Source organism: Limanda limanda, chromosome 7 (genome assembly GCF_963576545.1).
Source record: "Limanda limanda chromosome 7, fLimLim1.1, whole genome shotgun sequence".
Lineage (NCBI taxonomy): Eukaryota > Metazoa > Chordata > Actinopteri > Pleuronectiformes > Pleuronectidae > Limanda > Limanda limanda.
Genome location: NC_083642.1, coordinates 3,553,646 through 3,568,687, shown reverse-complemented (window position 1 = coordinate 3,568,687; position 15,042 = coordinate 3,553,646). Strand labels below are relative to the sequence as shown.

Genomic DNA, 15,042 nt, shown 5'->3' with positions numbered 1-15,042 from the left:
GACGTCCTTTAATGGACCCGACTCCTCTGACCTCAGTCAGCCGTGTCAGCGATTCCCGGTCAAGCTTCTGTTTTCCTGTGAAACACTCAGAGAAACTACAGTCGCACTGGTGATGAACTTTACTTCCAGTAAATTTCCTGTAATTAGATCAAACTACGATTTCAATGATCCGTTTATGAGCTGAGGAGTTTTTTTTAATGTGACGTCACAGCCTTCATCTTTCAGTCCTGAGAGTTTGAGCCTGAAAGACTCTGTTTGTCTGCAGCTTTAAATAACAACTGATCGACTCTGAAGCTGGAAATAGACTCAGTGTGACTCTGACTTTCATTTTATTTTTTATTTTGCCTTTATTGTTCTTAAACTCATTCGCACAGTCAGTGAGATAAGAACGACCTGAAACGACACGAACCATCTGTGACGAACATTTATTTAACGTCTATCTATTATTTGTAGTTTGGTTCCATCTGTTAACATGGAGAAGGCGGGGCTTATGACCTACACTGCAGCCAGCCACTAGGGGGCGATAGAGACACTTTGGGAGCAGTCAGGTCGTCCATCTTTATTTACAGTTTATGTGAAAAACAAAATGTTGAATAAAAACAAGATTATTCTTATGATTCTATTGAATCAGTTCTGATCTTCTTTTTATCTGTTGAGGATTTTGAAGAGATTTTTTTACTTTAGATACATTTTGGGATTAAAACAGATTTTAATTTATTCATAAGAACAAGAAGTCACTCAGTGCATGTGACAACTCGCTGTTTTTAACGTATCAGCGAGCGAGTGATGGTTTCACTCCTCGGCCGTGTGACCGTCGGGATGTTTGACCTGATCTGTCCTTTCAAAAAAAAGACGGAGAGAACGATGTGAGAGGGAGGAGGACGAAAGAAAATTAAAAAAAACAAGGGATGAAGAACGTGGAGGAGAAACGAGACAGAGGCGGGATTTCAGTCAGATCTCCTTCACCAGCGGAGGAGAAAACATGGAACAACCATCCCTCCTCCTGCAACTTTCATCATCCCTCCATCAATTAAACATGGCCGTGGATTACGCTGGAGGAGGAGACAGAAAGAAAAGAGGGGAGGAAAAGATGTGAAGGGGAGAGAGGGTTCAGGAGGAGGAGGAGGAGGAGGAGGAGGGAGGAGGAGGGAGAGGAGGAGGAGGAGGAAGGGGGGGGGGGGCTTTTAGCAGCCGGCTGTGACCCAGAATAGAAGTTTTCAAAGAGGAAAAAGCAAGTGAGCTGATCGGAGTCGAGCGGTCGATACGTCGTCCTTGAGAAGAACGATTCAAACTGAGGAGGAGGAGGAGGAGCCGCACGAGGAGGAAGATCACATTTCTCCTCTTCCTCCGTCCACACAAACTGATCATGACAACAATATTTTTAAATTTAGTTTGATTTGATAAAGACACACAGAGAAATAATAAAACAGTTCTTTGTATCTTCATGTCGTCTTTAGATTCGTCTCACGTCTGTGTTCACACTCAAGTTTATTCAGTTTTATTTGTTTAGTGTCAAATCACAACGTACATTATCTCAAGGTACTTTACATAATGAGGTAGAGACTTTACAATATTAACACATGACACCGTATAAAACATATAAGACTATTTATATATAAAACTTTACACAGCTTATATGGTTTAACATTGTTGATAGCTTCATAAACTGTAAATAAACTATAGACAAGACAGAATATTAAGGTATGAATCAGACTGTACTTAGCTATACATATTAAATATATACAAAAACTATATTTACCTGTATATGACTATATTTATATGAACCTGTATATAATCTATAGTTGAACGCAGCTTCACTTGAAGCAGCTACAACAGTAACAAGCTGTTAACACTCTGATGTTTGATGCTTATATATAAACAAATATCTGTCAGATCCAACCAGTACTTTCACTTAAATACTTTAACTGCATTGTGCTGCTGTATTTTTACTTACATACAAAATTATGCAGTACATTTTCCTACATTTTTTAAAATTGTAATGAAGTACTTTTACATGCTTGGATTGGTACTTTTACTCAAGTAAAGTTTCTGATCAGTTCATGGTTAGTTTGAGGTTCTGCTTCACCTGAGACTGTTTAACTGAGGGTGTGTCTCTGTGTGACGGCTGGTGTGTGCGTTGTGTTGTCGTGTTGTCTTGTTGTCGTGTAGACGTGTTGTTGTGTTGTTTTTGTGCAGGAGATCTTGACCTCGCTGGAGTTTGCAAATAAATAAAAGTGAAGAAGAAGAAGTCTCGACTCAGCGACTCTGTTTCTTCTTCTCTGCGATCGGAGGAATCGCCCGGCTGTTTAATTGTCCTTCCTGTTTTCCTCTAAATTAATTACCATTGGCTCTCTGTCCCCTCTATCAGATTCTGATTGGCTCGCTGGCCTAGTACAGGTGGGTGATAAGGATCAGTGCATGCTTGCGTTCGATTGGCTGACCTGGCACTAATGGATTCCTATCTGCACCAATCGGGGCGCAGCAGACGACCGTCTCTCTTTCTGTTTGCCCTTTGTGGTTTTTCAGCTTTCAGACACTTTTGTGTTGTTTTAAATTCAGACTTGTGTCTCTGCCCAGTCGTCTCCGTTGTCTCCGTGGCTCTGGATCTTTGTTTCTCTTCACCTCTGTTTTCCTCCGTCCTGTCGTCTTCTCCGTATCGCAGCTCGGCGCAGGATGACATAATCCTGACCATGAAATATTTAAGGGACTGAGAGAGCGTCTCAGAATAAACTGGCTGACCCGGGCCTCCGGAGAGTTGCCCCCTTTTGTAAAACCTTTATTTATCACGACGGTTGACTCCAGCTCTGAGGGGTGAGGTGGGGGGTGTTGGTCTGGAGGGTCAGGTGCCTTGCTCAGAGGCTCTGTCAGCAGGTTCAGGATCAGTCTGTGCTGATGGGAATGGGGAAAAGCATTTTCTTTTGGACTCTTTGGGGATAAAGAAGCATTGAGGCCACACCCACGTGTCCCGGCAGTGGAGGGACATCCTAAGTGAAGGGACTCGTCTTGGGGCCTCAGGGCTGTGAGATTCTTTAAGGGACACAAGACAGAAACATGGACAAGATGGATTCTCTCCTATGGGTTCAAAGATGTATATGTCACTGTAATATTTTGTAAACTACTGATGAAGTTGCCGGCTCTGTTCCTGATTTCAAATTTCTCAGACGACTCTTTGCTTCGTCCCTGCAGACGTATTTCTTGCATGAGGAATTTAGAATTACTTCACCTCCACCTCTGTCGCCTGTACCTCCTGACCTTCTCCCTCTGTTCTTCTCTCCTTCTCCTCTTTCCTCTCATCTGTCCTCACTAAACCTCCTCTCTCCTCCACCTCCTCTTCCTCTTCCTCCATCCCTCTGGCTTGTTGTCAAGCTTCCACTCAATGTGTTGTCCTCCTCCCTCCACCTCTCCTCCTCCTCTCCACCTCTCCTCCTCCTCCTCCTCCTCCTCCTCCCTCCACCTCTCCTCCTCCTGCTGCCGGACGGAGACTTGGCTCCAGCAGCTGCAGATAATGACCCCAGAGAAAAGGTTGTGTAGAGAAACAAGAGATGGTGGAGAGAACAGAGAGGGCACAAGAGGGAGGAAATAATGGAAATGTATGGAGAGAGGAGCAGAGAGGGGGGGGGGGGTGAAGGTGTATAAACTTTGTCCTCCCTGCGTCTCCCGATGCTAACCAGCTCCACGCCCTCTGATGCTGACATCCATAATTCAGCATTAACAGCTGTAGACACAGACTTTAATCACCTCTCTGCGTTTTAAAGAGACGCTCGACCTCTGCAGGCGGAACAGGAAACTCTCACTGTGATGTCATCGTGGTCAACGAGTCATCGCAGCCACGGGGACGGATTAAAGGGCGTGTCTATGCTGATTTAACGTACGAAAAGATTAACGATGTTAGTTAGCATCATTGCTCACATACTTCTACGTCCACTAGGGGGCAGTGCCGAGGCACGAGTGTCTGATAACATGACAGGAGGTTGTGATAACATCTTAAAGACGCCTGCAGTTTATTACAGGGTCACAAAGTCTTTGTTCCATTGTTGAAACTTCTTCCTCGTGTCTCGTGGTCGTCTCGTCTGAACTGGCGAGTTCTGCTGCTGCTCCATCGTATCTAAATGCTTTCAGAAGACGTGTCCATATATAATGTTGAGCTTTACTGAGACTATAACACTATGCGATAGATTCTTCTTCGTGTTTCAGCAGATGTGTCGACTCTGCTCCGTAAACACGACTGATGACAGGTGTTGTTCATGTTTGTGTTGTTCATGTTTGTGTTGTGCGTCAGGTTTAGTGAACAGGAACAAGGAGCTGAGGTTACCACCGAGGATTCCTCTTTGAGATTGAGCTGAATAAGCATTAGATTAGTATTGAATCTGCTTTGTGTGCAAGTGAAAGTGTGTGTATGTTTGTGTGTGTGTGTGCGTGTGTGGGTGTGTCTGTGTGTGTGTTTGTGTGTGTTCCACTGATTCTTATCAGGTCAGCGAACAAGATAAATCGATAAAGTCTTATTTTTTGTCTGAATGAGTTAAATATAAACCTTGAATACTCTGCGTCGTTGTACATGTAAGTGTGTGCGTGTGTTGGTGTGTGTGTCTATGTGTGTGTGTGTGTTGGTGTGTGTGTGTGTGTGTGTGTGTTGGGGGGCTACTTCTATTATGATGTATGTTATGTTTGTGTGTACATACAATGAAAATTTGTGTGTGTATGGTGGAGGTTATGTCAGTAGCGGGAACATGAACTATGCTTTGTGTGTGTGTGTGTGTGTGTGTGTGTGTGTGTGTGTGTGTGTGTGTGTGTGTGTGTGTGTGTGTGTGTGTGTGTCTGCAGGGGATTCTGGGTAGAGTGACTGGCCGAACTCTTGACCTTCTTTTCTTCTTCTAGATTTGTTTTGACGCAGATTGAAACAGGGAGAATGCGTTTTAATCAAACTTATTTAAAGTATAAATACAGAATTATTTTATTTCAAACCAACACGTTGGCGTCAGCACTTCCTGTCTGTGGTTCTGAGCTCGCAGCTCATTGGTTGATCCCGACGATGTAAATCTTTAAAACTCACACATGAAGATTCAGGCTCAAACAATCTGGAGGAAGTCTGGATTTCATACGGACGATTTTCAGTTGCGGAAATCTAACGCACTGTTCAGGTCTTTATGTGATTGAGTTTGCTGCTGTCGTTACACTGTAGTTTGTTTCAAGTTCATCTCAGGGATCAACACACACACACACACAGACACACACACACACACACACACACACACACACACACACACACACACTCACCCTGACACAAACACACACACACACACACACACACACAACAGCAGCATTAACGGCCCATTAAAGGTGCACTGCGTGTAATGCTTGGCTGTAGACTGAAGGCCGCTACAGATTTACTGCTGTTCTCTGATCATAAAAACACGCAAACAGCAGCAGGACGCTTTACGATGACAAGCCTTTGTGTGCGTGTGTGTGTTTGTGTGTCTGTGTGTGTGAGACCAGGGTTAATGGAGTTATAAATGGACTCAGGGTTGTTGAGGTCACTGGTGTTTAGCAGCATTTCTGTCTTTGTGTCCACACACAGAGTCTCTGCTCTACTTGTAGTGTGACGTACTTCCTCTCTCTGCATTACCTCTCACAGTTCGCTTTGTATATCTAGTAAATAGCTCCGTTCGTTTTTTGTATATATATTACGTTGTTAGCATTTTTGATAGTTATTTAGTGTCTTAAGCCTGTTTTCTAAGACGATGACGTGCACTCAGAGTCTCGATCATTATCCTCCAGCTGCAACCGGGACAGTGAACGCTTCCCTTTGCACTAAGATCAGAATCAGCTGGAAAAGAGGAAGAAGCTCACGGAGGAGAATTGAGTCCGTCCTGTGAACAATCCCTTTAAGATCTCCAGTGAAAATCTGCTGTACATACTTGAAACTTGAATCAATTTTTACTCTGTCCACAGAGTTTTGGAGCCTGAGAAGCTTCACGCCTTCACTGCAGAGTTTAAATTAATGAAGTGAAGCGTGTGGGAGTCGGTGCCGGGGTCACACTCAGGTCTGGGTGACATTCAGAGAGAACTCAGTTAGTGATCCAGCACAGATTCCTCCCGGCTGTTTGGCCTCAGCCTGACGTCTCTGTCGATTCCTCCGAGCGCTTCTTGCCAACAATTACAGATGGCCTCTGTTCCTCTCGCTCTGCTATCTGCATCGATCGGCTCCCAGCTGCCAGTACGGCTCCCAGCTGAGGTCCAGTAAAACTGACCTGAGCTCAGTCATCACACCAACACTGAGTTCCTCCACAGAAACAACCTGTCAGCCGGATAAACTGCATCTAACGTCTGAGACCATTAACTCAAGTGGGGCCGACGGGAATTTGACTTTTTCACAAACCCTTCCGCCCTGAGTGAACTCCGCCTCCCGCCCAGTAGTCAGCTGGGATTGGCTCCAGCTCCCTCAGAGGTTAAGTGTGCAGGTAATGGATGGACTGGTAATGAAGTTGAGTTCAGGGATCGTTTTTACATTTCCTCATAATTACACCAGTACGTCAGCTGGGATCAGGTCGTTGGATTCTCCAGTATGAATCTACACATCTAAACCAGAGCCTGAGTGATTTATCATTTTAAAGAATAAACAAAGAGAAAGCTTAGATACAGATATAGATACAAAACCAATAAATACAAGAATAGATTTTCTGATAATTAATTAATTAATTCAACTTTTATATTTTGAGTTTTTTATTTATTTACAATTATCAATATTAGAGTTTATGTTTGTGGTTTGTATCTCAGATAGTTTGGCTTCATTTCTGGAAGTGGTGACGTGTCGCCCATCTTTATTTACAATCTGTATCCTGTACATGTTCACAGCCACCCAGGGGGCGCTATTACTGCGGAAGATAGACAAAATATGAACATCCAAACACTGTTTTGATTTATATGCATAATAACATTTTTTATTTTTCTTTGACTTCAATTATTCTGTGATTTCAAACTAACTAACCGTTGAATTCAGCTCTTTGTACAAACACAGTTGAGACTCTCCAGTCGCTCTGAGTCGGTCCTTCACTTCACTGATTTACTGACTAACGATGACGTCTGTGTGATTTGTTTTCCTTCTGATAAATTCATTTTTCCAAACGAGGAAATGAAACTCTCTATATTCAGACATGTTAATCACCTCGGCCTGCTCAGCTGATCAGATCTCCAGGTAATGAGCTGCAGCTCGGTGATCGTGGATTATGTCTCAGTCCTTCAGGAAGTAAAACCACAACCTGGTCGCCTGCGTTAATGCTCATATCTGTGAGGTAATTTACAATAAGACCCGTAAGGTAATTTCAAAGCTGGGCAGCGTCACACGTTTTATTATGAATCTCCTCATTTGAAGCTTCTACCTTTTCTCTTCAAAATGAAAATTCACTTTGAAATGTTGAGCGCATTTATAAACATTTTGCTTTACATTTAAATACACTCATTGTATTGTTGGGGATAATTCTGCCGTGTAGGGTTATATTTGTATGTGTGGTACAAACCCTCCATGAACTCACTTCCTCTTTATATTTACATTTCTACTTTGAAATAAACATCTTCCTGCAACTTGAGCCTGAATATTTTTATAGATCAGGGTGATAAGAGCTGGTTTAACGTGTTCGGATCGTAAAACTAATAAACATCGAGCAGTCACAAGTCTCAGCTATCAATCATGACGTCTCAGCCTGTTTTCAAATCTTCAAATAACTAATTAAAACCAAACTGATCAGAAACATGAAACTTGAACCACTATCAGTGAATAAGAATCTAAAATGGAAGTATATGGTGATATATATGGTTCCTTTTAAAACAGAGGTTACAGAGTGATTCACAGAAAGAACAAACTAAGATTTAAGAAAGAATAGAATAAAATAACATTAAGGAATCAAGTAAAAGTAAGTTTAGAGGGAAGTCACGGTGTTGTGGTGTGTTAGTATAAAGGTTTCTCGGTGTGTGTCTCGCCCTGCACCTTGATTTGTGTTTGATTTATGTTCCTGGGGGTGATAATAAAATTGTCTTTGGCTCAGTGAGTAAAATGTAGTTCCTGTTATCAGACACAGGAAGTGTTGAGTTTGTGCCAGAGCTCGGTGATGCAGCAGAGAAATGTATTAATCTGGTCGGATCCGGTTCAGGTTCTCCTGCCGCAGACTGGAGCTCGGAACCCAAACGTCCTGCAGCCGTCACACGAAACACATGAAACACATGTAAAGCTCTAGAAATCAAAGAGTTCAGCGGCTTCACAGAGAAACTGTGACTCTGTGCAGAGAGGAAGAGTTTGTTCTTCCTCTCTGTGTCTCAGGCCATCCTGGCTTCCTGCCCAACCTCTAATCTCCTCTTCCTCCTCTTCCTCCTCTCTGCTCCTGTGATTTATGGCTCGGTACAATGAAAGGTGAAGGCTGCAACCTGTGTGTGTGTGTGTGTGTGTGTGTGTGTGTGTGTGTGTGTGTGTGTGTGTGTGTGTGCATTCCTTTAGATGGAAGACTGTTAGATCATATGAGGAGAAGTCAGCATTATATCTATCTATCTATCTATCTATCTATCTATCTATCTCTCTATCTATCTATCTATCTATCTATCTATCTATCTATCTATCTATCTATCTATCTATCTATCTATCTATCTATCTATCTATCTATCTATCTATCTATCTATCTATCTATCTATCTATCTATCTATCTATCTATCTATCTATCTATCTATCTATCTATCTATCTATCTATCTATCTATCTATCTATCTATCTATCTATCTATCTATCTATCTACCTACCTACCTACCTACCTACCCCTCTATCTATCTATCTATCTATCTATCTATCTATCTATCTATCTATCTATCTATCTATCTATCTATCTATCTATCTATCTATCTATCTATCTATCTATCTATCTATCTATCTATCTATCTATCTATCTATCTATCTATCTATCTATCTATCTATCTATCTATCTATCTATCTATCTATCTATCTATCTATCTATCTATCTATCTATCATCCTACCTACCTACCTACCTACCTACCCATCTATCTATCTATCTATCTATCTATCTATCTATCTATCTATCTATCTATCTATCTATCTATCTATCTATCTATCTATCTATCTATCTATCTATCTATCTATCTATCTATCTATCTATCTATCTATCTATCTATCTATCTATCTATCTATCTATCTATCTATCTATCTATCTATCTATCTATCTATCTATCTATCTATCTATCTATCTATCTATCTATCTATCTATCTATCTATCTATCGCTCTACATGAGAAGAAGTGTTTGAGGATTTTCAAGCAGCGAACTTGACCGATATTGTGCCCGTGTGTTTCTCCTGTAGATACGGTGACATGGTTCCTAACACCATCGCAGGGAAGATCTTCGGGTCCATCTGCTCTCTGAGCGGCGTCCTGGTGATCGCACTTCCTGTCCCCGTCATCGTCTCCAACTTCAGTCGAATCTACCACCAGAACCAGAGAGCGGACAAGATGAGGGCTCAGCAGGTCGGACACTTTGTCTCCAAACACTGACTTAAAGCAGCACTATGTACCTGTTACCGAGCAACAGCGCCCCCTAGGGGTGCAACGACAGGAAAAAGTTCCAGAAAATGTCGAGAGCAACACACTCAGATATTTGTTCTCTTGTACAGAACCTCAGTAAAATGTCTGGACTTCAGAGCAGGTCTTAAAAACAGCTGTAGACATTTCAAGTGAAAGTAAAAGAGGAAACATTCTCCAGGTTCACAGTCACTGAACCATCAGAGGTTTGAGGTGAAGAGATTCTTAATATTGATTTGAATATCGGAGATTAATTAACTTTACACGAACACAGTTCCTGTTCCATTAACAATAATGCTGACGTGTCAATAATCCACATGTGAGTGTGAGGTCATCAGTGAAATATGACAGAATTAACCTCTCAACATCTAAACCTGATCTCTGCAGGTTACCTAGTTTATAGTCAACAAGCACTGCCTGTGTGTGTGTGTGTGTGTGTGTGTGTGTGTGTGTGTGTGTGTGTGTGTGTGTGTGTGTGTGTGTGTCTGGTGTGCGCGTGTGTGATGTGCTGACGGTGCTGTTTTCCTTTGTGTTTCTGTTTGACAGAAAGTGCGCATGGCTCGGATCCGCATGGCAAAGAAAGGAACAACAAACGCCTTCCTCCAGTACAAAGAAGACAGAGGGATCGGGGTGAGACACACACACACACACACAGACACACACACACACACACACACACACACACACACACACACACACACACACACCCACACACACACACACAGTCGATAGTTCTTCACTTCAGCAGCAGAGTTGCAGTCCAGTTAATTCAGTCAGTGATGGAGACGGAGATAGAGAAACGAAAGAGACAGAGACGGACGAGGAGTAAAAGAGGAGATGTAGAGATAAAAGAGAAAGAGAGAAAGAAGGAGAAGAGATGAAATGTGTTTGTGATGTAACAAAAAATCTGTCCCACAAGGTTTAAAGGTTGCAGGACTTCACCTCTTCCTGTTGAGGATGTTAAAGATCCTCCCTGAGTTTCTGTAGGACTCTGGAGATCATTGAGAAGTTTCTACAAGTTGTTTTATTAATCAACAACTAAGTTCTTACAGTTCTTCAGCAGGTTCAGAGGATGTTGGGAGGATGTAATGCTCATCGAGGAGGTTCCACAGGTTCTCTGGGACTTTTTATTGATCCTTTATGAGATCCTAGTTTCTAGTGGACCTTTAAGAAGAATTCTGTGGTTATTGAGGTGGTCGAGGTTCCTGCAGTCCTTCAGGAAGTTCCTATCTAGAACATCATATCACTGTAAACGCCATAGATGCTCTTATTGTGAAAACACAGAAGTGGGACATCCTGAAATAAACAGGATGTTAATGTGCAGGTGAATTTACACCTGAATGTTTTGTTTTTTTTACCTTTTAGCTTCATCACGACTCAATCGAGTTTTTCTTCTTCTTCAGGCAGAAGATGAAACATTCACCAGGTTTAAATGTTTTATCAGTGAAATGGGTTTAGGCTTCAGGTAGAAGACACACACAGACACACACACACACACACACATGCACACAAACCTATATATATGTGTACTAATCCCTCCTCTGCTCTGAACAAGAAAGGGATGACTGTTGGATTTGCAGAGAGCATAAAGAGGACAAAGAGGAAAAGGAGGAGGATGAGGAGAGGAAGTGTAAAATAATAGGATGAAGACAAGGAGGAGAGCGGAGGAACAGAACGAGCAGAAGGGGAAGAAGAAGAAGAGTGTGTTTGTGTAATCTGAGATTATTTATTCTGGGAGCCTCTCAGCTGTGAAACATCACACCAGAGAGAAAGATGATGAAGATGAGAGGAAACCGGGAGGAAGAAATAGACGAGATTAGCTGTGTGAGGGATGGAGGGGATCAGACTCAAACCAGAGAAGAGAGACCTGAATATTATATAATATAATAATATGTGTCATCTTGTTTCCTGCTAAGCCTCTTGAAGAAAATCGTGCAAAGTGAAGTTTTTAATGTTTAATTGACTAGTTTTATCTGAAAGGACCAGTTTATATTTTCTCCTGTTTCCTGCTGATATAAATAAATCTGGATTCTCTCGACTCTGTGGTCATGATGCAAAAAGAAACTCCAGGAGGGAAACACGTACAGAGTCTGTCCTACAGGAGGCACCAGAGGAAACATGAGGGATCATCGATGACTGTAAATAAAGATGGACGACATGATGGGTCATAAACCCCGCCTCCTCCATGTTAACAGATGGGACATGGACCAAATAAAAAGTCAAATGTTTGTCAAAGATGTTTTCTGTTATTAAAAATTGTAGTTCTTAGTTTTACAGTCGATGGTTCATCTCACGGAGAGCAGGAATCAGGACAATCTGATTCGTAGTTGCTGACAAATTTAGCAAAAGACTGGAAAACTGCACTTGTTGAAAATGACGAGTTAAATGATAACTCATCATTAACAAAATGAACTAGAGGACCGCCCTCCTACACCTGACAGCCTGCACCCATTGGACGGTACTAGCTGTCAATCACACTGTGGTATCCCCCCCCCCAACACATCTGGTGCTTCATGTTTGACTCTAAATTATTCTATTCTTGTTTGTTCAGTCGCTGTTTGGTTGGTGTAAAGTGAAACAGCCAATGTCCACTGTTAATAAGTGTTAATAAATGTGTGTGTTTGTGTTTGTGTTTGTGTTTGTGTGTTTGTGTTTGTGTGTGTGTGTTTGTTTGTGTGTGTGTGTAGGACGGTGACAGCCAAGCTCTGTGTGTGAAGAACAAATCGGCGTTCGAGCACCAACATCACCATCTGCTGCACTGTCTGGAGAAAACAACGGTGAGTCACATCCTACACATGTATACATGTACACATTCCTACACAGAACACACACATACAATACACACAACACACATAAACACACATTTCTTCCTTTCATTAAAGACGTCACTGTTTACGTGATTTGACCTCTGACCTCCTCCGTCTCCCGACAGAACCACGAGTTCACGGACGAGATCAACTACAGCGAGTTGTGTATGACCGAGTCCGTCGGCTTTAGGACCAGTCGCAGCACCTCCCTGTCCAGCCACCAGGGGGCGCAGAACAACTCCAGCGGCTGCTGCCCGCGGCGGGCCAGGAGGAGAGCCGCCATGCGCCTGGCCAACTCCACGGTGTCCGTCAGCCGGGGGAGCGTCCAGGAGCTGGACACGCTGCACTTTAAAAACACCTCCATAGCACCACAAACGTACGAGCTTCCCTTCGTATTAACCCCTCATTGCCTGAATTAATTTCCAATTATATAAAAAAAATATTATTTGTGTTTTTGGCTGTCATACAGATGCTTTATTAAGTAGAGATTGTTAATTTCGATATAGCATATACAATAGATATAAATTTAGCAAATTAGCGACATTAGGCATAACGGGTCATAACCTTAATTTAACAAATTTTCCACTCTCTGTTATGTAGATTATTATATTGATGCTGCTTTTGCTTGAAATTGAATAACAACATATGTTTCTGTACAATCATTGCTGTTCCATCATCATAGTATTTTAAATACAGCTTAATACCTCAAAATAACTTTGCTGCACAGTCCCAAGGGGCTAGTATGTATTTTTCACTCCGACCACTAGATGGCGGCAGAGTTCTTCCAATACCTTATTGGTATGTGTAGTTGAATTTGCGACATTTCTTCTACAAGGTGTTAAGACGTTCGATGACTGTATATAAAGACGATCAGTGACTGTATATAAATGTATAAACTACACATCAGAATCTGATTATATCTCTGTTCTCTTGGTCCCAGTCGATCCAGTCTCAACGCCCAGTGCGTCAACCTGAAGCTGAACTGTGGGAATCCAGATTACACCGCCGCCATCATCAGCATCCCCACGCCGCCCTCCAACACGCCCGATGAGAGCCCCCCCCAGTCGCCGGTCCCCATCCCCGGCATCCTGCGCAACACCCGCGCCACGGCCTACACCCACGACACCGTCAAGGTCTCCTCCTTATAACCTCCGACCTCACCTGCAACCTCCACCCGCCCCTCGCTCCCTCCCTCCCTCCCTCCCTCGCTTCCCCACCAGTCCCCCCCCCCCCCCCCCCCCGCACCGTGAACAATAGAAATCCCCTTGACCCTCTGACCCTGAACTGGGGGGGGGGGGGGGGGGGCGCTGCTAGCTGAGGTCTCGAGTGCCGCTGGTCACTTTCACTTCCTCGTGGAATGAATGTGAACAAAGTGACTTCCTGTCGAGAGGCAAAACGTACAATGACACGAAAAAGACATCTGGTGGGAAAACAAGGTAAGATCAAGACAGGACGTCTCCATGGGTCTGAGGAGTCGCCCCCCCCCCCCTCTCGTGACCCCAACAAGCACTTGACCCCCGCACAACTCTGCTTGACCTCATGACACCAACAGACCCTGAGAACATGGACGGGGTCATCAGGTCCATTCCCACTCGATCACACAGGACGGGCAAACAGCTGCTGAGGACATTTGTCCCTGACGTTGGTTTTGTTGCTGAATCTGTGAAACTGTCGACAGACGATAATTGAGTCGGACGCTGGTTTGAACTCATCTGTGATCGGATACAAACTGCAGGAGGACAAACCCGACGTTGGTGTTTTGGATACTTGAGATGTTGGTTGTTGTGGGAAACGAGTGACGGACTCGTCATCGTCAATCAAACCAAACTGGTTTCAGAGGAAATGTCTCTACGTCAAGTTTTTGCATTGGACTGTTTTCCTTAAAATGTAAACGTTGTAGGTTTTAACCCCAACGACGGGTCACGATGTCCTCGACGAGGACGAGGGACGACTCTGGAGACAAATGGAGTTGGAGTGTGTGTAAATGATGGAGGTCACTTCAGGTCACGTTTTCAGGAGCTTGTGAGCGAGAACTCTTCTACTTCCATCACAGACTGGTTTCATGAGGTGAAAGACCCTGAAAACCTTTGTAAATCCAAACAGAACCAAACAGAACTGGGTTTAACTGATCTATGCTGTTCACACATCGACACTGAGCTCAACTGGTCTGAGAAGAACTGGATTTACTGGTTTTCTAAACGGGAGAAGGTTTGAATTGTGGATGAATCTTCTGTGAACTGGTCGAGTCCCCGACCGGGAACGAAAGCCTTTTACTTTTCAAAATATGCAACATTACAAGACGCAGGAAAATAGCATCACCTACTGAACAGGAAAATAATAATAACATTAATAATAATAATGTGTGTGTTGAAAACCTAAAGTCGTTAATGCAGGGAAACAAAATGTAAACTAAAAAAAGTATTTGTTATGTGAACGTCTCAGTGAGAGACGACATGACGAGTATTCTGCAATAGATTCAGTGGAGAAGAGAAATGAAACACCTGAAACTCACGTTCGTCCCGATGACAGAACTCTGGTCGTTTTCAGCACGTTGGTCCAGATGTAATGTGCTGTTTCTTACCACTAGGGGTCGCTCTATCACAACAATAAGTCCAGAGTCCAGTAACACAGTGTCAGTGTCGTGAGCGACTCCTGACGTCAGACGA

At 43.1% G+C, this 15,042-nt stretch overlaps 1 protein-coding gene across 1 annotated transcript in view; it reads left to right on the top strand.

Moving 5' to 3' along the window:
* kcnd1 (potassium voltage-gated channel, Shal-related subfamily, member 1) overlaps positions 1 to 13,524 on the top strand; it is a 31,007-nt gene extending 17,483 nt beyond the window's left edge. The window contains exons 4-8 of the mRNA XM_061075375.1: positions 9,353 to 9,515; positions 10,116 to 10,199; positions 12,257 to 12,346; positions 12,502 to 12,752; positions 13,317 to 13,524. Coding sequence (XP_060931358.1) covers positions 9,353 to 9,515; positions 10,116 to 10,199; positions 12,257 to 12,346; positions 12,502 to 12,752; positions 13,317 to 13,524 — 796 coding nt within the window. The remainder of the gene's footprint in view (positions 1 to 9,352; positions 9,516 to 10,115; positions 10,200 to 12,256; positions 12,347 to 12,501; positions 12,753 to 13,316) is intronic.
* The last annotated feature ends 1,518 nt before the right edge of the window (positions 13,525 to 15,042 follow it).